Raw genomic sequence first — 25,449 nt, forward strand, 5'->3', positions numbered from 1 at the left:
TTTGTCATTTCTGCTAGACTATCAAAGCAAAGGCTTTTAATGGTCTGTTGCTACTGAGGTTAATTCCTACTACTTCCTATTCTGGGGGAAATCTAAGAGTCCATCTCCTACAATTCATATGGGTCACTTAAAAATAGTGATTTCAAACCAGGGGCTAGAAAGGATTTTGTGGGGGAAAAAAAATCACTCTAATTTTTCTTTTTTTTTTTTTTGGCAAGGCAATCGGGGTTAAGTGACTTGCCCAGGGTCACACAGCTAGTAAGTGTCAAGTGTCTGAGGTCACATTTGAACTCGGATCCTCCTGACTCCAGGGCTGGTGGTCTATCCACTGTGCCATCCAGCTGCCCTCTAATTTTTCACTAGGCTAACAAAACAATTCACTGGCTGACAAAATTGGAAAATTCAGCTAAATTCTCTGCCTTCTGTGTAAAAGGACTACAAAAATGGCTCTTCTGTCTTCATGGGGCAAAACATAAGCTTTGATATCATTCTGGAGGAGCACTTACACAAATTAATTTTCTTTGGCTATCACTCACCCAATAAAGCCCAAGAAAATAAAATTAGTTGGAAACATGACCTGAAAAAGCCAGCTACATTAGATTCATCATTGCAGTGATTAGATACCATTGAAAGTTATCTCCAACATCAGTCATGCAGTTTTGACTTAGAAAAACCCAGAATAAGGTGAATGGTATTCTATCTTACTTAGGATTTTCAGTATAATTAGTAATAAAGCAAAAATACTTAAGAGAATTTGTTTTTCATTTTTTATTGCTGTTAATTCAAGGAAAAAAGATTGCATAAAATCCAATCTGTTCTAGAAATATAAGTGACCTTTCCAGTACATAACATTTCAAATATCAAAGTATATGGTAAACATACAAATAAAGAGAAGGTAACGTACCTCCTATTTACAGTACAGTATTTTAAATCATAAAATAAGCTCCATAAAGTACAACTGGCAGGTAATTCACAATGCAGGTCCATGTGGTGCTTATCAAAACTCTCACTTGAACAACTCAACTGCAGTTTAGCAATTCATTTAATAATGTGGTCCAAAAATACCCAGATCAAATAAAATATTTTTAATCAAAATAATTTCCTTTACTAAAACTTTTTTTTTTTAATTTTTAAATTAAAGCTTTCATCTACCCCTTCAGGCCCACCCACTCCCTTCCCCTGCCCTCCCACCCCTGAAAGAAAGTTTCAAAATGTACACTGGTGCTATAAATATAGATGCTACCTATGAAGCATTAAATTAAGCTTCTTCTTTTTTTTCTTCTTCAAGTTTTTCCTTGTGTTTAGCAATTTGTTAGGCGTCTGACTCGACCAAACATTTAAGTTCCTCTGCTGCATTCTGATATCACACTCCTCAAAAAGAAAACCTATTATTCCTGCTATCAACTGAGGAATTGGAAAAAAAAACAAACAAAAAACCTATGAATATACAGTGGTAGTTGTTCGTTGCTGTTGAATGCAGCAGTCATCAAAATACACTCAAATCTTCCAGATAACCTCAGTGCACTTTAGGAAATCAAAAAATACCTGGAAGCAATTTAGTACATAGATTGGCTTTAAAAAACAAAACAAAACAGCAGCATTAAACTTAGTGACATGACACTGACATGATTAATACCATCTTACACTCAAAATTCAGTCTTTCACATTATAATCACACATAGTGGTAAACTGTTATAAAATAGTGACTTTGCTACGAGAGACAGGTTATAATACTAATACCTGACTTTTTTTGTAGAAAACCATAGCTTCTGTTCAGATTGAAATAAACCACTTACATTCTAAATATAAGGTAACACTGTAACAGTATGTAGAGGAAAAAAAATTTTACTCAAGTAACGTGTCCATTTTAGTATGACACGGTAGTAGACTAACTTCAAAAAAGAAAACAGGCTGTCACCTTTCATTACAAATGCAAACACACAGGAATACAACATTCACACCATTTTGTTCACTTTGCGTCTCTCTGAATCAACAGGCTAAAAGTTTTTATTGGAAGTAAAAAGGTTTTTTTTTTCCCCATTTAAAAAGAAAGCTCTTGTTTATTTTCATATTTTTAACAAGTTTATGAGTTTTTTCACCTCTTCCCCTTTCTTCCATGTATTTTAATTTGCTTTGGACACACAAGTGCTGCATATATGTATATTATACTACTTGTTACATATACACACACACACACACTATTCTGTGAATCTGATTTCTCTCCTAAGAGTAAGTGGAAACATTTTACCCTCAATTTATGAGCATAGCAATTTACAAAAGTGTGGACAAGTATAAACTGCAGATTACTCATGCAGGCCAATGTAGCATGTGGACAAAGTGAGGGTGGGAGAGGGAAAAGCAGCAGTACAGGGAGAAAATTGGAAGGGTATGTACGGGAAAAGGTGTGTGGAGTGGGACCAAGTTCTGTTTTTAACCATATGACTACTTTACCAGTGTTGTCAAAGGTTAAATATGACATTTTAAAAGATGCAGTAAACATTGCACATATCAAGTCTTCAGTGTAAAAAGTACGCTTCAATGCTTTCCTTTGATAGTTTGGCTGTGTGTTTAATTACATGTATCATACAAGCCTGTTGTTGAACAAGGAGACCAGAGGCTCAAAAGTATTCTTCTTTTGTTTTGGAACATTGTTGCAAGAGAAATGAAAAATCCCAACTGCATAGAAATCCGGGGAAATATAAAGGCAAGACAAAAAAAAAACTTTCCTTCCCCTCCTCACCCTCCCACTCCCACTTTCCCCGAGCTTCAGTGTATTAAGAGGCAATGTTTACTTGTTTCAGTCTGCAGAATCCAACGTATCATTAGAAGGGGGAGGGGGAGGTGCGTATCTCAGTCTGTAAGTGCCTAAAACAGGAAAGACAGAACTGCTAAGTCACTGCTTACAATGAAATGGATTACAAATCACTACAAGATATCAAATGGACATGCTCTTCAGAAGGCACTTTCTTCAGCACTAGTTAAGTTCCAAAATGGTAAATAAAACTACCTAAGAAATCCATTAATATGAAGTTTGTGCTTTAAGTAAGTCCAACCTAAAATGATGGAGAATTTCATCTTCCGAAAAAAAGAAAGGCTAAAATAAATACACCAAATATCAAGACTGGTCTTTCCTGTTAAGATTTGGCAAAATGACAAAGGCCAATGTGAGTGTAGTGTTGAGAAGAATGTGAGAACATTGCATCCAATGTCCTGCTCATACAAATACTCTAAGGATTTTTTTTTTTTGCTCCCTTTGGTTGTGAGTATTAAATTTAATTCACATTCACTCATCTCCAAGTCACGGCTCTACTATCTTGTTTATCTTGGAGATGAATCCACCTTGTATTTGCTGGGAGTTGATGAATGAGGCTGGCTGGTTGTGCATAGATATCCTAAATAGTTATTTTATAAACATAATTGGATGGCTAGACTATTTTCTAATTCTTCAATATTTAAAATTTTTACTCACTATTTAAGAAAAACGTAATTTACAAGACCTTGTTCAAAAAACAAAAAAAATGTATTGTGATGAGACCTTACATTCCAGAATGACAGTTCTCACTCTTATTTGTGAATGCTAATATCTAATGAAAACATACAAGGCTTTTGCTTAAAAGCCCTGATGTTCTATTCATCATCTGCAAACTAAGTCTCTATGAACTTCACTGTGTTCTATGTAACCTGCCTGGGTAATTAAATGAACTATTCTGAAATGTTCACTTTATACTTCACCACTAATACACAACAACATACACCAAGACACACAGACACATCTTTTTGCCATAACAGAATCACCATGATCAAGGTAAATTGGTAAGCTCAAAAACAAGTCCTTTGGGAGTTATCATGATTACCTTGTTGATTGGCCTCCATTGATGACTGCTTACAGTCCTGCGCATAGTGTCCGCTTACACCACAATTGTAACATGAAACATTCCCATTCTTCTTGGGCCCCGATCCATTTGAGTTGGCAACTACATTAGGTGCTGGATACACAGGGTAGAATCTCCCAAAACCTGCCATCTGCTGCATGCCATAGTTGGCTTGGTTCCCCATTACTGGGTCATGCATCAGTCCATTTGCATATGGAGTCTGAGGCAGAAAAAAGGGAAGTTGGGTTCCATTGTTCTGATGTGCTTGGTTGAGGTAGCTGCCATTGCAAAGAGATGGCAGAGTAAAGAACGATGGAACTCTATACATTGGTCCAGGCATTGGATTAGGATAAAAGTAACTATTTATTTGAAGGTTTCCATTGGTCCCACAGCTGCACCTTCGTCCACAGGAACCACAAGGCCCTGACCCTACTTGCTGAGGAGGTAATAGTGTCCCATTAGTGTTAGTATTTCCCACAGCATTTATGTAAGATGTGCTGTCACTCTGTGCAGTACTGTGTGTTAAAGCAGGGCTTGGGCTAGGAGCAGGGCCTGGTGTATGGGTAGGAACTGCAGGAGGAATAGAAGACTGGACCTGACTGACCCCTGTACCAGCTGATTGAGTTGATGCTGCTGCTGTGTTTAGCACATTTGTATTCTGGCTAGGTAACACACTAGCAGAAAGGGGAGAGCCTGGTAAAGTATAGGAAGCTGGTGGCTGTGCTGCTGCAGAGAGGCCAGCAGGTGGAAGAACTACCTTTACATTGGTAGGCTGAGGGATTGTCCCTGTGTTTCCCTCAACTTGAGGCACCATTTGATTCAGTCCTACCACTTGGGATGCAGACTTTGTGATGGGATCTGTGGTAGCAACTGGAGATCCTGGAAAACTACCTGGGTTGTGGACTGGAATAAAGGCAGTGTTTGGTGATCCAATGCTCAAGTTTCCGGTAGGCTGCTGTGGAACATTTACTGTGCAACTCTCTGAAGGTCCCTGTGGAGATGGTATTTTTAGCCTGTGTATTGCCAAGTGCAAAGCAGGACTCCCAGGCTGGACAGTATGTGGAAGGAAAGGGGATGGTACAGGTAAAGGGGAAGTCAAGAGCTCAAGACGTTTTTCTGATTCTCCAGAAGCAGCTGTTGGTCCTAATATTCCAACTGGTGTTGAATTTGTAGATTCTCGTACTGCAGAAATAGCAACTGGACTAGTAACAAGCATCCCCATGGCTTTGCCATCAGCAGTTTTGGGTGGAGGGACAACAATTTCAGACTTCTGTGCACCATTGTGCATAACACAGTGTAAGGCAGGCATAAATGAAATGTGTTGATACTTAGAAGGGTTTAAAGGATCCTCTGAAATACTTCCATTCTCATTTCCTATTGAAGAAATCTGAACAGGTGGTTTGACATTGACAGTAGATGGGTTGACATTGCCGTAACTTGTAAACCTGGTTGTAGTTGGATTCCCTGAATCCTCAGAATTGCTGTCTGTGTCTAATGGAAATAAATAAGTGAAGATTAAAATATAAGCATTACTTTAATGTCTCATTTTAAATATTAGTTTAGTATGTCAAAAACTAAAGTCTGAGTTTTGAATTCTAAAAGAACTGACCCCTTCTCCCAACCTAAGGGATTTTTTCCCCCTCTTGTCACGTCAAAGAATAATGCTTTTAAAAACAGAATAGGCAAAAACTCAGGTCAACCAGCAACTGTACCAAGAATAAATCTCACAAAATAAAAATCTGTTAGCAAAATACTATTTATAAAGGTCCAAAATTATGTAGGTACTTAAATTTGTACCAACATATAAAAACTCCACTTGATTTCCATTTTGCATTGCTAAATGCCACTCATATATATATCAGATTATAGTTAAACAAAAACTACTACTATAATAGAACAAAATCAATTTAGCTCAAAATTTGAGTTTCTTTGAAAGCAGAGACAGAAGATTGAATTTTGGAATGGAATGGTTCCCACAACTGAAGTTTCAATTGGAAGAGAGGAAGTTGTCTTTTTGACTTTTAAAATAAAAAATGGCAGTTGATTAGTATGTGAGAACCAGAGTGAATTATAATGTATTTCTATAGTCCAAGACAAGAAAACCAAAAATATAATAGCAGATTTATCAAATCTAATTTTTCTCTATTTAGAATATATTAGCACATTTAAAATGCTGATATTGACATTTTGTAATTTGGTTCCTAGCCTTTACTGTTAAATGGAAAGAAAGGTTGAAACCCAATTCAGACTTTAAAAACCCATTTCCTCAAACTATTTCCTTCAACTTCCATACTATGTAGACTTTTGTGCATGCACATCACTTGTAAAGAGACTACTTTACAGGCTTTCTGTGCATAAATATAAGTTGGGATATATTAGGTATGGTAAATTATTTGTTTTTACAATTATTGTAAAATAAGTAGTTACCTGGTCTAGTGAACCTTTTATACCTTTCAAATTAGTGAAGCAATATCAACTAGAAATGATCATCTTTTGTGGAAGATAAAACAGTATTCAATAACCAATGTAGAATTTCAATGATATATCAATTAGATGTTAAATTATAAAAGAAAAAAACACCACAGGTGAAATTATTGCAAAGGAAAAATCTTTCCTGGTTGATTTAATTACAAGTTTTTTCTTGCTTAATTTTGGAGGAAAAACAAAAGATCCAATTGCTTGGTACCTACAGAATACACATAGCACATTATGATTTTTGAGGCTGTATTTGTACTCAAAGTTTTAATCTGCCTCAGTCAAGGAAATATCCAGATCTATGAAATCACTAATTCTTGAAGTGAGTGGCAGTGTGGCACAATGGCTACAGAGTCAGAAAATATGGGTTCAAATCCTACCTCCAACACATCTTGCCTAGTTGGGCAACCATGCACAAGTTACAACCTCTCTTAGCCTTAGTAGCCTCACCTGTAAAATGGGTATACTACCTATAGTATCTACTTCAGAGCATTCTCATGAGGCTCAAATGAGAATATATAAAAGTGCTTTTTAATCCTTAAAGTAAAATGTCAGTTGTCATGATAATGAGTACTGAAGTACAGAAATGTATGTTTTAACCCCAAAGATGGGGGGGAAGAGGAGAATGAGGGGAAGACCATTTGTAGACAGGCAGCTGAATGTCCATTCTGGAACCTCAAATGGCTGGAATCACAGAACTGCCCTCAAATTTACTCTCTTGGTTTAACTGCCCACACTATTCGCCTACCCCTGTTCAAACCCACCCATCACATGACTAATGGACCCTGACTTTGGATTAGCTTCCTTTGATCTGTCTTTCCTTTAGTAAAGTCTTGTCTGCCAACCAGACACGTTGGCTCCAGAGTAAAGTGTTCCCCCCCACCCCTAAGGGCAAAAAGAGAACAATATTCAAATGAGCAGGCTTCCCAATATAATCTGTAATATAGGGAGATGTCTAAAAAGTGGCTAAAGTTACTAGAGGAGTTAATATCCATGTAATAGGACCTTAAGACTAAAGATACAGATAGGCAGTCACCATTAGCCAAAACTATTCATGTCCTCTAAAAACTATTATAATATTTAGTATCTATTTTGATAAACTAAAGTGATCTTAGTCATATAGGAGTAAATGTACAAAATCAGTCTCACTGCTTTGTCATATTACATTACTCTAATGTAGAAAATTAAGGTACTGAAAAATTTTAGGTTGCACATGAAAAATCCATATCTCACTTGACAGCTAAAATCTAGATTTCACTGTATTTATCTATCTGAAGGTAAATATTTGTTTATAGGAGATTCTGAACCCAGAGACAATGGGTACACCTGATTGATGCAACCAATCCAATATTAATCAAGTTATGAGAATAATTAATTACACATTCTCTCACATTTCCTCTAGTATCTTCTGACACTACCTTCTGTGGTAACCCTTTCTTCCTGTTCATCTTCATCACATATACAAATGTATATAAGATCCTAAAATCAGCAAGATTTTAAAGGTTATATACAAGATAAATAAAATCAGTAATTTCACTACTAACTGTTAAAGCAATATGCTCAAAGAGAGTCCACAATTGGAGGAGAAGAATATTAAGTTCAATGAATCAATTAAACTAAAGATGACTACAGACATGTTTAGGAAAATACAAGTGTTCAGAATGTTTTAGACTCTTAGATATTGAATAAATGGTAAAAAACTAAGCTCAATTTTGATAGAGGCAGTCTTTTCCAGACTGCCTTTATTTCTTCCAAGAGCTGCGGACTGTTAAAAAAAAAAAAAAAGGGTAAGAAAAAACAAACCCATAACTTTTATTTACATGTCCAATCAGGTTTCTGTTTTAAGATACAAGACACACATGCCACAAATCCAACCTCTGTCTTTTTCTTCTTCACTTTCAAAGCTTTCCCTCCCATCATGCCGTGGGCTAGAAGGAGAACTGTAGCTCTCTGAAGATGTTTCTCCACATGTATCATGTCCAGATCCAATATCCAAGTTGGGATCTAAAAATAAAGACAAGATCTTTTATCTTATCACACTATAAGGACTCAAAATTAATTTCCTGTCTGGATTCCTACTGGAAATATAAGATAATATATTTAACAAACTTAAAAAACTTCTTGTTTTTTTTTTTTTTTTACCCAGAAAAGAATTCAATTCCACTATTGAGACTAAAGGCCAAACTAAGCTTAAACAAAGTTTAACTAATATCGATTCTTAAGATTCAACAAAAGAAGCCTACTTGATTAGATCAGGAGGACATTTTGTCATACACTGAGGACTGACTAGCTGAGACAAGTTTAGGTTAAAAATTTTATTAATTATTTAAGAAGATATCGATATCTATATAGAGACATAGATATAGTGAACTATCCAAACACACAGATAACACGTGGCTCTTTTAACATTAAAAGTGGTGTTTTAGTATACATGAAATTAGCATTATCACACTTGCTACCTAAGAAGTAATAATAAATTTGCTTTTATCCAGGACAGAGATCAAGAATATTTTGATTAACCAAATTCAATCAAATTAATTCAACCACTGAATGACTGTTAGATATAAGACAATATGCTAGGAATTATTCCTGTTAATCCAGAGCTTCCACACACCAATGACCAAGTTTTAAAGTATAAAATATAGTCAATCCTCAACATTCACATATTTAACTTTTTCTACTTCAATCTCATGATTTTTATAAGTAATTTCATTTTCACTTTTGTGTTGGCAACTAAGTGCATTTGCAGCTATGTACAGTAGAGAAAAAAATGAGAAGTATGGTATGGCAAGTTTATATCTGCAAAATGGAGGTATTTCTTTTTTTTTTTCTTTTCAGCCAAAGACAAGGTTTATTAGAACATCCATCATATTGGGCAGACTCTTAAGGAGTCTGAACATTAGTAAGCTATTGGCTTATTGGCTAGATTATAAGAATCCCAGCCGAGGTAACTATTTCTAAAAGTGTTTGTGAATCCATTCCAGAAAGTGTTCAAGGACCCTCTCAAGGGTATTGAAAAAATGGAAAAGCGGCTAAGTTTGTGGGTAAATGAGATGGTGGTTACCCCTGCCCTCTTGGGGCCGAGTAAGCATCCTGCCTCCTCTGCGGCCTATGCTACATCCTGGCCAGCATTGAGCAAAGGAGCAGCATGCCATCTCCACCCTGTGGGAGGAAAGATCAAAGGTCATCTAATCCAACTCCCTCATTTTTCAAATGAGGAAAACAAGGCCCACAGGCTAACAGACTTGTTCAACATGACAGAGGTAGCAGAATTGCGACGCTTAAATGAACCATCAATCTCACTACTATAGGTACCCTCTCTACTACAGCACACTGCAACTACTCAAGTCTTATCCTGGAGAAATTTGTTCATTTGCTACTGTTAATATCTGATTTAAAAAGCCACCTAATTCACAGGAGGTCTTGCTCCGGTTAATATTTCTGGGGTTAGGCCTGTTAGTGACATCACTGGATGAGAGGGTATGCAGAGTTTAATAACTTTTGAGTCACAGTTCTAAACTGCCTTCCAGAACAGCTGGACGGATACAGTTCCAACAATTTATTAAAGTGTCTGTTTTCCCATAACCCCTTCAACATTTATCATTTTCCACTTTTTTTTGGTCAACTTTTCTGAACTGATAGTTGTGAAGTAGAACCTCAAAGATGCTTTACTGTGCATTTCTCTAATTATTAGTGATTTGGAGTATTTTTTTTATACAGCTTTAAATATATTGCATTTTTTCCTTTGAAAATCGCCTGCTCATATATTTCATCATTTACCAACTGGAGAATGGCTTTGATTCTTATAGATATGAAAATAGCTGCTCATACATCTTGAGAACGGAATCCTTAACAGCAAAACTTGTTACAAAGGTTCCTTCCATCCCCCAAGTTAGCTGCTTCCCTAATGATAGCTACACTGATTTTTTTTTTTATGTAATCAAAATTCCCTCTTTTATCCTCTATGATTTTCTCCCCATCCTTTCTTTTGGCCATTAACTCTTCTCATAGTCACAGATGTGAAATCCAGATTCTCCATGCTGGTCTAGTTGTTTATAATGTTAACCTTTATGTCTAAGTTATGTAACCATTTGGACCCTGACTTGGTTTATGGTGAGATGCTGATCTATAACTAATTTCTACCAGACTGCTTTTCTGTTTTCCCAACAGTTTTTGTTGAAAGTCCTTACTGCAGGAGTTGGAGTTTCTTGATTATTATACACTATGCAATTATGTTTATTTGTTTCTGTCTTTATGTGCTTAATCTGTTCTATTGATCAATTTCTCTATTTCTTAACTAGTACCAAATGGTTTTTGATGATTACTGCTTTGTGGTAAAGTTCAAAAAATTTTAGCTGCTACTTTTTCTAGTTCCATGATGTGAATCACTTGGGAGTCTAATAGTACAGCATCAAATAAGTAAATTAACTTAGGCAGTATTATAATTTTTAATGCATTGGCTTGGGATAACCATGAACAACGGATATTTCTTCAAACATCTAGGTCTTTTTCTGTAAAGAGTGTTTTGTTGTATTCTTCTATTTCCTATGTATATCTTAGTAAGCAGACTCCTGAGTATTTTTTACATTCTGTATTTATTTTAAAATTGTTCTTTTTTTCATTCTGCTGAGTTTTGTTGGTAACATACAAAACTGCTAAAGATTTATGTGGAACTTTTTTTGTATACTGCAACATTGCTTAAGTTATTGCTTCCATTAAATTTTGAGTCGACTCTTTAGGGTTCATTTAAGTACACCATAATATCCTCTGCTTCTTCCCTTGATGTATCTTTCTTGTCTTAATGCTATAGCCAGCCTTTCGAGCACTTTGTCAAATAGTAGTAACAGTGGACATCCTTGCTTTACCCCTATCTTATTGGAAAAGCCCCCATTAATTTATCCTCATTACATATAATGCTAGCTTTTGGTATTAGATATATACAACTTACTATGTTAAGGAAAGGTCTGTATATTTTCTCATGTTTTCTAGTGCTTTAGAAAAAAAAAAAACAAACCAGAAAGAGATGTAGTTTGCCAAAAGTTTTTTCAGCAACTACTGATATAATCATATGATTTTTGTTGTTGTTATTAGTATATGGTCAATTATGTTTATAATTTTCCTAATACTAAACCAGCCTTGTATTCTTGGTATAAATTCAATTTGATCATGGTATATAATCTTCTTGATATGAAGCTATAATCTTTTTGATAATATTTTGTTTGAAAATACTGCAACATTATTAGTGATACTAATTTATAGCTTTATTTCTCTGTTTTGACTTTCCCTGGCTTAACAATTAAGACCATATTTATATCACAGAGAGAATTTGGTAAGATTATTTTTTATTTTTGCAGTTTGCTTGCAAATATCAGAAATGTTCCAATTGAATTACTTTGATTCTTTTAAAAAAATATTTTTTTTTCCCCTTGTAAATCTACTTGGTCCCAGGGTTTTTTCCTTCAGGACTTTATTTTTGGCTTCAGTTTCTTTTTTTTGAGCTGAGTTGTTTAATCTGTATATTTTATATTTTTGCAAATACTCATCTATTTCATTTGTCAGTTTTATTTGCATATGATCTTCCATACAAAAATTCCTGAACAAAAGTTTCTAATAATATCCTTTATTTCTTTTTCATTTATTTTGATTTCTTTATTTTCATTCCAATACTTGTAATTTGGTTTTTCTTTGTTTAAAAACAAAATGAGTCTAATAGTTAATCAATATTTTGTTTTCCCTCTCCAAAAAAAATCCCCCAATTTTTATTAATTCAATTTTTAAGCTTCAATGTTATTAATCCTGCTTTTAGGAATTTTTGTTTTGGAGTTTAATTAAATGTTTTTAAAACATTTTTAAATGTTTTAAAATGCTTTATAGTTTTTTTTTTTAAATGCACCCCCAATTTTTCTCCTTTGTTGAAAACATTTAGAGATACAAATTTTTCCTTAAGTACTGCTTAGACATCCTCCAAATTTTGGTATCTTGTCTGTTATCCTTAATAAAATTATCTGTCATTTCTGTACTTTGCTCTTTGATACCATTCTACCATTGTTTAGGATGGCATTATTTAGTCTCCAATTAACGTCTAATTCTTTCTTCAATGACTCTTTATTGACTAAAGATTGTTTTTAATATTTCTGCATGTCTGTGAGGTTTTTATGGCTTAATCCACGGTCAATTTACATAAGTGAAAAATGAAAAATCTATGATATCTAATTTTTCTAAAATTCTATTCACAGACAACTTCTCATTAACTTTTTGTCTAGTTCTGAACATGGTACACTGAGATTCCTTCACTATTACAGTTTTATTATCTATTCCTCCTTGTAACTTGTTCAGTATTTCCTTTAAATGTTGTATTAATTACTGTAGATTCACTGTCTATGGTATCTGTTGCAATAAAAATCTGTGATAAAGAGAAACTGAGGCACAGAGTTCTAAGCATGATCAATTTATTAGCAAAGCTAGCAATTGCCAATAAATGGGATCCAAAGCTCGTCAACAGCCAAGGATCCATCTGACAATCAAGGCAGTTATTTTACAGTTACATAGAAGAAAACAGACAGTGACATCAATCTGGCACAACAGAGGCATATCTCACTTCTGATTGGTCAGTCCTAAGGTCACTTAACCACAATTTACTTCAGTTTATCACCAGGTGGACTAACATCCTTTGGGAAGTCCCATGGTTGGCAATTACTGAGGGAGAACAGGATACGTGCAGTTTACATGCTAGCAAATTCTAACAGATTAAGATATAAATGAGGACCCTGTGGCTGGAAACTCCTGAGAAAGGGAACCTAGTGGGTGGAGGGTGGCTTATGTTGCAAAATAGGAGATTAATAGCTACAAACTCATGGAGTTCAGAGAGAGTTCAAGTTCACAATTAAGAGAGAATAACTAACACACAGCAACTTGATCACTAATACATAGTAAATTAAGACTTGACAAACAATACAAAATAAAGTGGGGAATCAATTTACAATTCCACGTATCTTTCAGCAAAATGTAGTTTCCCTGTTTCTTAACTTAAGTCTATTTTTTCTGCTGTCTTTTCTGAGATCATGATTACAACCACCCTCCTTTCTCTCCCTCCACCTCATTTCAATAAAAGCAACACAGATTTCCTCCAGGTCTGGATAAGATTTTATGATGTTTCAAATGTGTTTCTTATACACAGCAAATTATGGAATATTGCTTTCTTATCCACTCTGCTTACTACTCTTATCTTATGGGAGTATTTATCTCATTCCTATTTCCATTCCCGATCGTTAATTGTGTATTTCTCTCCACCTTATTCTAATCCTTTTTTGTCCTGTTGCTTTCCACTCACTCTTTACAAGGAAAAGAATAGTGTAGTGAAACAGAAGTATGCTCTATGAAATCAGCTTCTGCTCCCTTGTTCCTCTTCTGTTCCCCTCACCCAGTTCTCCAATCACAAAATCTTACCCTTCTATTTCCTTTTAAACTCTTCTCAATCCCCAATCTGAGTTTAGGTTTTGTTATGCTTATGACTAAGGCCTCCCTAAATCTACGGTTCCTCTTATTCCCCTCTTTCTGTTCCTTCATGTTTAACTTAATGTATTTCTACATCAAACTCTTTAGCTGTATGTATTTGTGTACACTCTATTCTCCTCTAACCAGTTAAAAAATTTCAGTAATGCCCACTTTCGCTTCCTTTGTATGTGTCCCCCAATTATGTGTGGTAATAATTTCCCCCATCCCTCTCCTTTATTCTCTAGTTTATCTTCCCCCTTTCCTTTCTCCTATTACCAAAATGTATCTAAAGTACTCCTTATCCTGCTTACTTGAATCCCTCTGACCCCTGATGACATCTCTTCCAATTAGAAACAAAACTTTTTTTCAATTCCTCATTGTATTACCTTTTTATGCTCTACTTTATTCCCATATTTATGTTTCAAAGTTTCTATTCAGTTCTTGTCTTTTCATCAGGAATTCTTGGAAATTCTCTATTTCATTAAAGGTCCATTCCGTGTCCCCTTTGGGCACACAGTAGGTGTTTAATAAATGTTTATTGAATTTTTGGTTACAAGCCTCTTTCTTTTGCCTTTTGGATTACTATATTACATGAGCTCTGTTCCTTTAAAGTGGTTGCTGCTAAAAACTGACTGGTTTCTTTGTACTTTAAACTCTTTCACAGTATTTTTCCTTTGATATCCAAGCTCTTCTTTTTTGGGGGGTGGAGTGGGGGGGAGGGCATGACTTTCTGGTAGTCCAGTGAGTCTTAAATTATTCTTAGTCTGTTTTCTAGGTCAATTATTTTTGACATGTGAAATCTTAACATTTTCTCCTACTATTTTATAATCTTTTGACTTTGTTTTAATATTTTTTTTTGTCTAGTGAAATAATTTTTACTTAGTCTACTCTAATTTTCAAGGAGTCTTAACATGGGAATGTTCTATATCTCTTGTACTAAGCTGTTATATTTTTCCCCCCAGAATCTTTACTCCAAAGTTTTCATTTCACTTAAATTATTTTAAAGATCTTTTCTTGCTTCACTGTTTTTAAGAATTCTAATTGAGCTTGTGGCCAAACTTTTTTCTTTAAGGTTTTGCTTTTAGATGTTGTGGAGTGCTTATCTTTTTCTTGGTTTGTGACTTGGGCACCCCTTGCATCCTCAGAGTTGTTCCTTGACTCATTCTTCTAACCTTCCCTCTTTGCTTGTTTGTACCTGGGTTACCTGAATTCCTATGCTAACTTCTACCCTTATAAAGAGTGTCTGTGCTTGCAGAGTTAGTAGGTTTTAGGCTCCCCTTGACCCTTAAGGTTCAAGATCTCCCGAGTCCTCTACGGCAACTCAGGACTAAGTGCTAGGGATACCCTGGAGACCTCAAGTGCGGAGTGTCCCAATCTGAGTACTCCTGCTCCCAGCCCCTTCCAAGATCCAAGCTTTCAGTTTCGGACTACATCCTGGGGCCTTCTAGTGGGAGCCCTCTAGCCTTGAAAGCTGCAGGAATGTTTGGCCCAGTTTACAGTCACACAGTGAGAGGCTTTCGCGTCATTTGCTTAACACTAGTTTTTTTGGTGAACTCCCTCCTCCCATGCTTGTGGGCTTCTGGTTGACTTTTTGTACAATTCTGGTATAGATAAAATAACTTTCTGCAGTTTCTCGTTCATTTTCTTGATCATTACTTAATTCTGGCACTATTTTTAGGTTTTCACTGGAAAAGATTGTGGGAGCTGAGCTGCTTGCCTTCATTCAGGCAGCTATCTTGGCCAAATGTGCACATTCATGTCTTAAGCTATATTTCATGTTAAAAAAATTGTTTGTATGCTACAACCTTCTTTTATCTACCCTTTATAGCTTTCCATGTCCTTTAAATCACTTACAACATTAACTGATATGAAGTAATTGTATTGCATGATTTACAGCCATATTGCACTGCCAGAAAAAGATTGGTATTTAAAAAAGATTAGGCTTTTGATAGAATGCAGGCTCCATGAAAGCATTATTTCTTCCCTTTCTTGTTTCTGGAACTTGGAAAGAAACATGCATTTATTACACACCTATTTGTCAAGTACTATGCTAAGCACTTAACAAATATCTCATTTGATCCTCATAATAATCCTAGGATGTAGATGCTATCATTACCCCCATTTTACAGTTGAGGGGCCTGAGGCAGGGGTTAAATGGCTTGCCAGGGTCACACAGCTACTAAGTGTTTGAAGCTGTATTTGAACTCAGGTCTCCCTAACTCCAGGCACAGAAATCTTATCTAACATAGCTGCCAACATCCAGGATATGGAAGATGCTAAATGTTTGCTGATTAATGCAACAAGCAACTTAGGATCACTGAAGGCATTGCACAACTCCCAAACATGATCCAGTTGTTATGTCCCATTCAATTCATATCCAGTTCATCATCCAAAACAGTTATACTAAAACATTAATTAAATAGTGGGTTACCTGTTACATAATCTAAATAATGTGCTTTTTCTTACACTTTGTTTTTCTGTGTAGATGTTTTAACGATATTATAGATTTCATTGAAGAGGCTTTGATCTGAGGCAATATACAATTATCACTTTTCTTTCTAATCTCCTCACGATCCTTTGGGCTCTGATGATTCTACTGAGACACGGTACCACACATATAGCTTTGTTCACCTCTGTGTAGATCTATATATGTAACCCCAAGACCCTTCAAAATTCCAGTTCAATTTTCTTATAGGCATTTCCAGCTGGATATCCACAGGCATCTTAAACTTGTGTCTAAAATCAAGTTTATCTTTTCATCTAAACCCACACCTCCTCCTAAATTCTGTATGTCATGGGTGCTACCATTTTTCTAATAACTGAGATTTGAAGCTTCATCTACATTCCATAGATCCCATTTTATTTCCTCCATATATCCCATCAATAAGGAGATGTTATGCCTTCCAACTCAATACTCTTATGCCCTAACTCTGACCATCATCATCTCTTGCCTGGCCTGGACTACTGTAATGGTCTCCTAATAGTCATTCTTATCCATTCTTTCTATTCTCCACATAATTACCAAATTTATATTTCTAAAGTACAGGTATGACTATATTATTCCCCTGATCAACAAGCTTCAGTGGCTCCCTAGTGCCACTGGGATAAAATACAAAATCTTCTGTTTGGCATTTAAATCCCTTCAAAATATTGCTCCAAACTACCTTTTTAGGCTGATTACTCATACTCACTCTCCTTTGTCTTCTCCCTACCCCCACCCCCATTTTCTGAAGGACAGGCAGATCAGCCTGCGTGCTATGTTGCCTATAAAAGGCATTCTGTGTTTTGCCTCTATGCCTTTGACCAGGCTGTCCCCCATGAAACGCCTACTTGTCTTCAAAGCTCAAATCAAGTGCCACCTCCTTCAAGAAAGCTTTCCTGATTCCCCCCAGTACATATTCTAAATCACTTTATAGTCTATCTATAATCTCCATTTACTCATCTATGAACATGCCTCCCCCGGCAGAATGTAAGCTTCTTGAGAGACAGGACTGTTCCAGTTTTATATTTTTATCCCCGAACCTAAAATGCTGCCTGACACACATAAATGTGTGCTTAATAAATGTGTTGATGATAAACAACAATAATATTACTTCAACTGTGTATCTGGAGAACCTCACAATCAATAACAAGTTCAATTTTAAAAATTTAATAAAGAATGTAAAATCCTTTTTAGATTCTGCTCTCTGAAACTTGAAAATGCCTTTGGTAAGTATGGGTCTCCTTATTTTATGCTTCACTTGGTATGTTTTATGCTTTACTTGATAACAATCCAACATCTCAACTGAATAAAGTTATCTCTGTGTTCTTTTCTAGAACAGAATCTTGACTGATATTAACAGGTGAAAGGTATCTTTTGAAGAAGGTCTTTAAAGCTATAATTTAGTAAAGCGAAATAGTTATTTACACCCCTGTCAGGTAACTAAAGCTGTAGACTAAAATTGTTAACAAAGGGCTACCTCTGCTCCATTTCTCATATTCTGATTAAGGATATTCTTAATGTATGATTATTTTCCATGAAGACTTTAAAGGATGATAAAGTAGACCAGTAGCTGCTAATGACTATCCCTCAGATAGCCTGAAAATTAATTCCTGCGTACCTTTAAAATTGTATCGTCTCTAGCACAGGTTTATTTTTTACGTATCTAGTCAGGTCCAACGGCTCTTTTGGACTTCAGAAGTGTCACTGCTCCTTAAATAGCTTCACTATTGCTGCCCATGAAAATATGATAGCTATAGAAACATAAGTAGATTTCTCTTTCATTTCAAATCAATTTCCTGTCTTTCCAGTTTTATCCAAAAATGCCTTAGATTATCTGGCTTAGTTGAATCTCACTCCAAGTTCTCTGGAGACCATTTTTCTTTATGTGAACAAAATAACAGTGATACTAAGGAGTGGTTTCTAAACAGCATACAAATATATGTGTGTGTGTATGTGTTTGTGTGTGTGTTTTTAAATTCCAAACTGTATTTTCCAACAGTTTTCATCATCCTCTCTTATGCCCACATTTGTATCGAAGTCACTGAATAAATATCAAGATATTCTGAAAAATATAAGTACTTCATAGAACTTTCCAATTTTTTCATCCTTTGAAACAGAGGTTTAGACAAGCTGCAAAGATCTACATTATTTATTTGCAGAAGATGATCACGAGCCATGCAGGGGGAAGAAGACTAAAGTTCCATGAAATCACACTCTTTCTTGCACCTTTGGTACAGAATGATCACCCGACTCGGCCCTTTTTCCCCATCTCTGATGAGACTCTTTGAACTGTCTCAGTTTCAAATTCTTCATGGCTTCTGATTTCATTAATAATGAAAATGTCAATAGGATGTTGTTTAGTATCTCTAGTAATAGGTCAACTTGTTCAGGCAAGTCGTTGAGCAACATGGTTGATTCTTAGCATCCTCTGGCCCATTTTTCATCACTGTCACTGTTTGAGGACACACTACTGAGAGGTTTTTTTTTTTTGACCAATCTTCTGGTTTTGAGCTTCTCTTTACTTAAACAGGTGGGCTCTTGGACAATAGTCTGTCACTGGTCCTGTATTCTATTCCTTTCCAGCTTGTGTTCCCCTGGCTCAGTCTCTGAGAATCCCAGGTCACTTTCACATCAAGAAGAGATAGACGAGTACTTATGACTTTTGCAGAGGACCATTTAACCTATACTATGAAAAGATATACAAGGAAGTCTCAGGAAATCCTCAAGTTTTCCACCACGTATTTGTTCTATCAGAAAACATTTAACTTAATGGAATGTTATTGTGTCATAAGAAATGAGGAATATGAATACAGAGACCATGGGAAGATATATATGAACTGATGCAAAGTAAAGTGAGCAGAACCAAGACAACAATATACACAATGACTAAATAAATGAAAAGAACAAAAAACCAAAATGGGATCCTATGTAAATATGACTACCTGAAAAAAACATGAGAAAATACACCTTCCATCTTTGCAGAAGGGGGACTATGGGTTCAGAATACCATACACACACACACACACATACACACACACACACACACATGTATGTATGTATGTATATATACACATTTCTGATGTGGTTAAAGATGCTTAACTGCTTTTTTCCTCTCTCTCATTCTTAATTGGAAATGAGATGTCATAAAAACAAAAGACATTAACATGAAAAAAAAAAATACTACAACTTACCTGTCTTCTGGGAAATGAAAGGTGGGGTAGGGAATCCTAGGGTCATTACAAGGGCTAAAAAAGCTGTTAAGACAAACCTCTTAGATTGGACATGGTTGTCTCCAAAGCTAGTCTACATTATCAGTCACTCAATTATTTTTAAAATGCAAAAAAAAAGTGACATTCCTTAGTATTCAATTCCCCTAAACACTAAATATTCATACTATTTGTAAAAATCTATATTGCCAAACAATTAAACTTAACAATTAATTTGCAGAACAAAAATCTCCATCTGTGGGATAAATCTTTGTTAAAAGTCTTTATCTGTAGAAGACTAATTTTAGTGATTTATTTTAACATAAAAATTTTAAGACGGTAGATATCAGTAGAGGGAGCACACCAACTGTATCAACGTACAGACTAGAGAACTAAAGGAAACTGATTGGTCAACGGAAAATTGGTAGAGTCAGTTAAAAAGGCTTAATGCATGAATCAAAAACAAAAATACATAAATATATAGGCCTTTAAATTATTAGATATAACCATGGACATGTTTAGTCTCTTTAAAAGGACTAAGCAGGCAGAATTACTTGTGAAAGTCATGCACAACTTTAGCTTTATTTCTGCATTACTAGATATATCTTTGTTAATACTTTATGCTTAAAACAACAACAGCAACAACAACAAACCACTTACCTTTCACTGTGCCTCCATGGACATGCTGGGGTGTGGAGACACTAACACCATTAGTTCTACTGTTCAATCTGCTGTCTGTCTTCTTAATTTTCTCCCTAAAGTTCATACACATTACAAATATTTCTTAATGATTATTTATGCTATGCACAAAAAAAACAAACAAAAAAACACACAGCCTCTAATTACAAAGTAGAAAATTACCCCAGTACATTACATTGAATTTATTTGAGGGATAATCATTTTATACAAACATTCCCTATACAATTATCTTAATGATACCTTTAAATGACAAATTTAAGTATTTACAACTTCAACTAAAGAATACTAGTTTCATAGTAATGCATAAGCTACATTTTCTACTAATCAGTTAGGAGGTACACCCTGTTATAGTACATTCTTCATTACAGGAAATAACAAACTCAACTTACTTTTCTATTTGAGGTTTTCCTTTCTTTTTGCTTAATGAAGATAAGCTCCATTTATCTGCTGCATGCTAAAAGAAGAATATCAAGACAATATATCAGAAAAGAGAAGACCAATCACAATCAGATAACTATGGACAATCTAGCTTGCAATGGCAAAACATTTATATGTAACTCTTAGTTGTGCCTTACCACCCAACCTCCCACCTTCTCCCTTCTTGAATCAGTTCCATTTTCTTTTCCCAAGAATCTTATTTCTAAAAATAAAGAAGAATAAAACAAGTAACAGTTTATGTAGGCTAAGGCTGGTCTAAGAGAAGTGCATAGACTTTTGTTGACTATGTTTGAAAGAAAAGTTGCAAATCACTGAATTTAAAGCCTTAGTACCTTGAGCAAAGGAAAAAATTATCCTATTTTCTAAGAACCAGTCACCATCGCCTTGAATAAATGGAGTTTAATCCATATTACAGAATTTAAAACTAGCTGATAACACTTAATATTTTTCTACTTTGGTTTTTAAATATGGAGTAGTACTGAAAAAACCCTGTTTCCAAAGCTTGTTTTACGAGTGAGGAAAAGAAATAGTGTCCTATTGTCCTATCAATTGTTACAGGCCTTCCTATTTTTATTCCTGAAAACTGGACTAATTACACTTGATTTTCTTCTTTCTCTATTCATTATTTTCTTTATAAGGAATCTGACTCCAAGTAGTTCTCTGTTTTGTCCTACATTTTAGGAGATAAGGATTAGGCCTATGACTTTTTTGAAAAAAGGGAACCCCTGAAAGATAAAACTCCCTCCACCAATGTAGGCTGGTGCCTCACCTGTAATGTACAGCCCTAGAGAGTTACTTAGAATGCTGACTTGTCTGAGGATCACACCGCCAGTATATGTCAGAGGTAGGACTTGGAACAAGTCTTTTTGGTTGTGAGATCAGTTCCAACACATCATGGTTACCTCTACAATGATGTACTTTATTTTATGAAGATTAAACGGTGTTAATAAACTAAGATTAAGTACTAATAAAAGAATGTCCTTCTTCAAATCAGCTTCAAAATTCCTATCACCAATGGGTAGCAATACCAATGAGACACTAAAAACACTCAATAAAGGCTTCCAGGGCATTGGATGTATTCCTCCATGAAAGACATTCTGCACAATAGGGAAAAGGCACAGAGAAGCTGCCATTCATGCCAGCAGAGGGAATGTATTCATGCCAGTCAGATCACAGTCTTATTACAGTATGGATGGTCATGTGCAATTTGTATGAACTCTCCCTCGGCTGTCCCCGACTCTCACTACATAGCCCTATATACTAATTATTATAAAGCCTCACCTGCTTCTTCCTATATAAAATCAGAGCAAACTTTAATGTTCTTTTTCAAGATAGAATGTTTGATAAAAACCGTCCCTTTAGTTTTACTTTCTTTCCAGATACAAATGTCCTGGAAGAGTAGTAATGTTTATCATGAGCTAACAAGTGGGGAGGCGGGGTGTCACATACCTGGTCTATTAATGCTGTGCAGTGCTCTGGGTGCTGTAGAACACAGCCTTTCTTTCTCCAGTCCACAACCATCCCATTCTGTTCAGAGTGTTGTAGGGTGAGACCATCCAATGAGGGACAACTTGTACCAACAGTGCTGTCACAGGAAGAGAGCAGTGATAATTTTTTAAGTTCTTAACATTTGTTTGTTAAGTATTTTTCATGGAGTGAAGAAACTATGTAATTCCTTTCTGGAAGGAATTTCCATTTTTTTTTTTTTTTTAACAAAAATTATTTGAGACCCTAAAAATCCCAACATACAAAAAAAGGAACACTCAAACAAAATAGGAAACAAGTGCAATTATTTATTGAAGTCACAATATTTTCATACCCAAACTAAATGCCAGAAAGATTCCTAACAAAAATGTTTGCATTTAAGTTTTAGCGATTTATATTTTTTAATATAATGTTTACTCCACAATGAAATATAGCTTAAGTTTGTTCATTCACTAAAGATCCTCTAAAAATTAACTACAACACTTAAAGTTACAGAAATGTCTGGAATGCATATTATCTGTGACAATAAAACATTGTTTAGTTATCTGCTTTTTTGGGGGGAGAAAGGGCTAGTGGACCCAGATCTGTGATTTGACTAGTGACAGTATCAAAAAAGTGTCTCCATCAAATGTATTAAAGGCAACTTTTAGAACTGCTGAGGTGCAGTGAGAGGTTAAGAGACCTACATGTGGCCCCAGAGCAGACTTGAACCTTGGCTTTCTACTACACCATGCTACCTTCTCATTAGATACTTACATTACCCATATATAAAAGTTGTAGGAAAAATATTCAACGAGTATTCTGAGAGAAGCAGCATGGCACAGTGGATAGAGTTGGCTCCAAATCCAGAAGATGTGTTAAAAATACTAGCTTCTGACAAACACACACGCAACATACATATATATATATACACACACACAAAATGCACACCTGTGTGTATTCATATACACATCTATGTCCATATATGTGCACATATATATATATTTTCAAAAACCACATTTATATAGTGCTTTAAAGTTTCACAGGAAGTTAGTCCACTGTACATTTATTTTCTTTTTTAAGTCCAAAGTTCATTCTAAGTATTCCTCAAAGGTTTTAGGATAAAAAGAGGTTATATCTACACTTCTTTTTGAAAGAAGTTTCTAAAAGCATCACTGGGGCTCCCAGTTTTTTTTTTTAATTTGTCAAACACAGATATCCAAAGAAAAGAGGAATAAAATGTTTTCCTCCATAAAATAAGACATTTATTGAATTAAAGTTCTGTAAATAACTTTAAGTGTATAAAAACGCATTTTTCAGAAGTGAATACATCCTATAATACTCCAGCCTTCTGGTATAGGCATGTTCATCATTCCCTAAAAATTACAATGATAAAGAAAGAAAGGCAATTTCTTGACTTAAAGTCATCACTACCTTCAGGGAAAAAAAAAGGTAAGTAGCACTATTAAGCTTGAAATATTATGTGAGGTGTTTTAGAAAGATAACTTTATTTCGTCAAAATTTAAATATTTTAGGATTTGTTGCTTTTCAGTCATTTCAGTTGTGTCCGACTCTTTGTGATCCCAATTAGGGTTTTCGTGGTAAAGATAGTGGAGTGGTTTGCCATTTCCTTCTGCAGCTCATTTTACAGAGAAGGAAACTGAGGCAAACAGAGTTAAGTGACTTGCCAGGGTCAGAGGGGTAGTAAGGATCTGAGGCTAGATTTGAGCTCATGTCTTCCTGACTCCAGGCCTGGTATTTTATCCACTGTGCCACCTAGCTGCCTCTGTTTTATATAAAGATGCAACAAAATAGGCTTTTTCCATATGCTCTACTGGAGTAAGGGATGATAGCCTGGTGCAGAGGAAACACAATGGGGGTAATTAGTGTGGAAGTCAGGCTGGTGAGGCTTTTTAGAGGGGAGTCTTGAGGTTATATTCTATCCTAGAGGTTAATAGGGAGCCACTGGAATTTATTTGTGGGGGAGTTGGTGGGTGTGTGACATAGAGGAAGATCAATTTGATGGCTCAGTGGAAGATGGAATGGAATGAGGAAGAGATCTGAGGCAGAGAGAGACCAATGGGAAGTTCAAGTGTGAGACCCTAAGGTATTAATTGGTCAGAAGAGAAGGAGGCATGTACTACAGATGTTATGAAGACAGAATCGATAGGATTTGGCAAAAGATTGGACATGGGGTAAAGTGAAAGGTCAAGGATGTCACTTAGGTTGTAAGCCCTAGGCAATGACTGGAAGGATGATGGTACTCTCAACAGTAATACGAAGAGGGTAGGGCTTTGGGGGAATGATAAGAAGTTTAGTTTGGGACATGTTGAATTTAGGTGTCTACAAGGACATCCAAAATAGGCAGTTGGAGATGTGATATTGGAGGTCAGGAGAGAAATCAGGTTTGGACAAATAGATAATTTAATTCATAGGAATGGATGATATTACTAAGCAAAATATTAACGAAATAGGGAGAAGAGGTTCCAGACGAAAGCCTTGGTTAGTGAGTGTGGTTTGAATGAATATCCAATAAAGGATACTGAGAAATCATGGTCAGACAGGTAGAGGGAGAACTGGGAGAGAGTGCCATGAAAACCCAGAGAAAAGAGAGTATTAAGGTGAAGGTGACTGACAGTCAAAAGCTTTCAAAGTTAAAAAAAAAAAAAAAGGATGCAAATCAAGAAAAGGTCACAGATTTAGCAATTAAGAGATCACTGTTAACTAGGAGAGAGCAGCTTCAGTTGACACTGGAGGCTTAGAATCCCTGGGATGGGAAAGATATAAAGGAGTGTTAATCACTAAGGAATAAGTTCAGTTAGGTTATCACTATCTCTAGAGGTTTGGTCTTGGGGTGGAGTCATCCCAAGGTATCAGGCAGAGGACGGAGGGAGGACAATGGAATGACTGGCCTAAGGAGGCTAAAGGGTCCCCTACTCCTCCATGATTTTTTACTGGCTGTCACAAATGCGTGAAATGTTTTCCCTGCCTTACTTCCATGTCTTTGTTTCTCTGGCCGCCTTCAAGACTTAGCTCAAATCTCATTTTCTGTATATGGCCTTTCCTGGTCCCTCTAAGCTGCCATTACCTTTTCCTCTGAAATTACCTTTCTTCTACGCTATACATATCATGTACCTAGTTGTTTGAAATGCTATCTTCCCTCTTTAAAATGTGAACATTTTGAGGGCAGGGACTGATTTTGCCTTTCTTTGTATTTTTAGCAATTAGCATAGTGCTTGGTACATAGTAGGCACCTGACAAATTCTGTCTTTGGTGTTGACTTGGTATTGGCGGGGGGGGGGGGGGGGGGGGGGGGGGG

General features: G+C 35.7%; 1 protein-coding gene across 1 annotated transcript in view; it reads right to left on the bottom strand.

Moving 5' to 3' along the window:
• Window positions 1-2,126: 2,126 nt before the first annotated feature.
• ZCCHC2 (zinc finger CCHC-type containing 2) overlaps window positions 2,127-25,449 on the bottom strand; it is an 84,792-nt gene continuing 61,469 nt past the window's right edge. Inside the window, exons 9-14 of the mRNA XM_027868911.1 lie at window positions 22,116-22,251; window positions 20,618-20,682; window positions 20,190-20,284; window positions 8,223-8,351; window positions 3,855-5,363; window positions 2,127-2,865 (exon numbers count right to left, since the gene is read on the bottom strand). Coding sequence (XP_027724712.1) covers window positions 2,798-2,865; window positions 3,855-5,363; window positions 8,223-8,351; window positions 20,190-20,284; window positions 20,618-20,682; window positions 22,116-22,251 — 2,002 coding nt within the window. The 3' untranslated portion in view covers window positions 2,127-2,797. The remainder of the gene's footprint in view (window positions 2,866-3,854; window positions 5,364-8,222; window positions 8,352-20,189; window positions 20,285-20,617; window positions 20,683-22,115; window positions 22,252-25,449) is intronic.

This window comes from Vombatus ursinus, unplaced genomic scaffold (assembly GCF_900497805.2).
Source record: "Vombatus ursinus unplaced genomic scaffold, bare-nosed wombat genome assembly UNPS02014791.1, whole genome shotgun sequence".
Classification (NCBI taxonomy): domain Eukaryota; kingdom Metazoa; phylum Chordata; class Mammalia; order Diprotodontia; family Vombatidae; genus Vombatus; species Vombatus ursinus.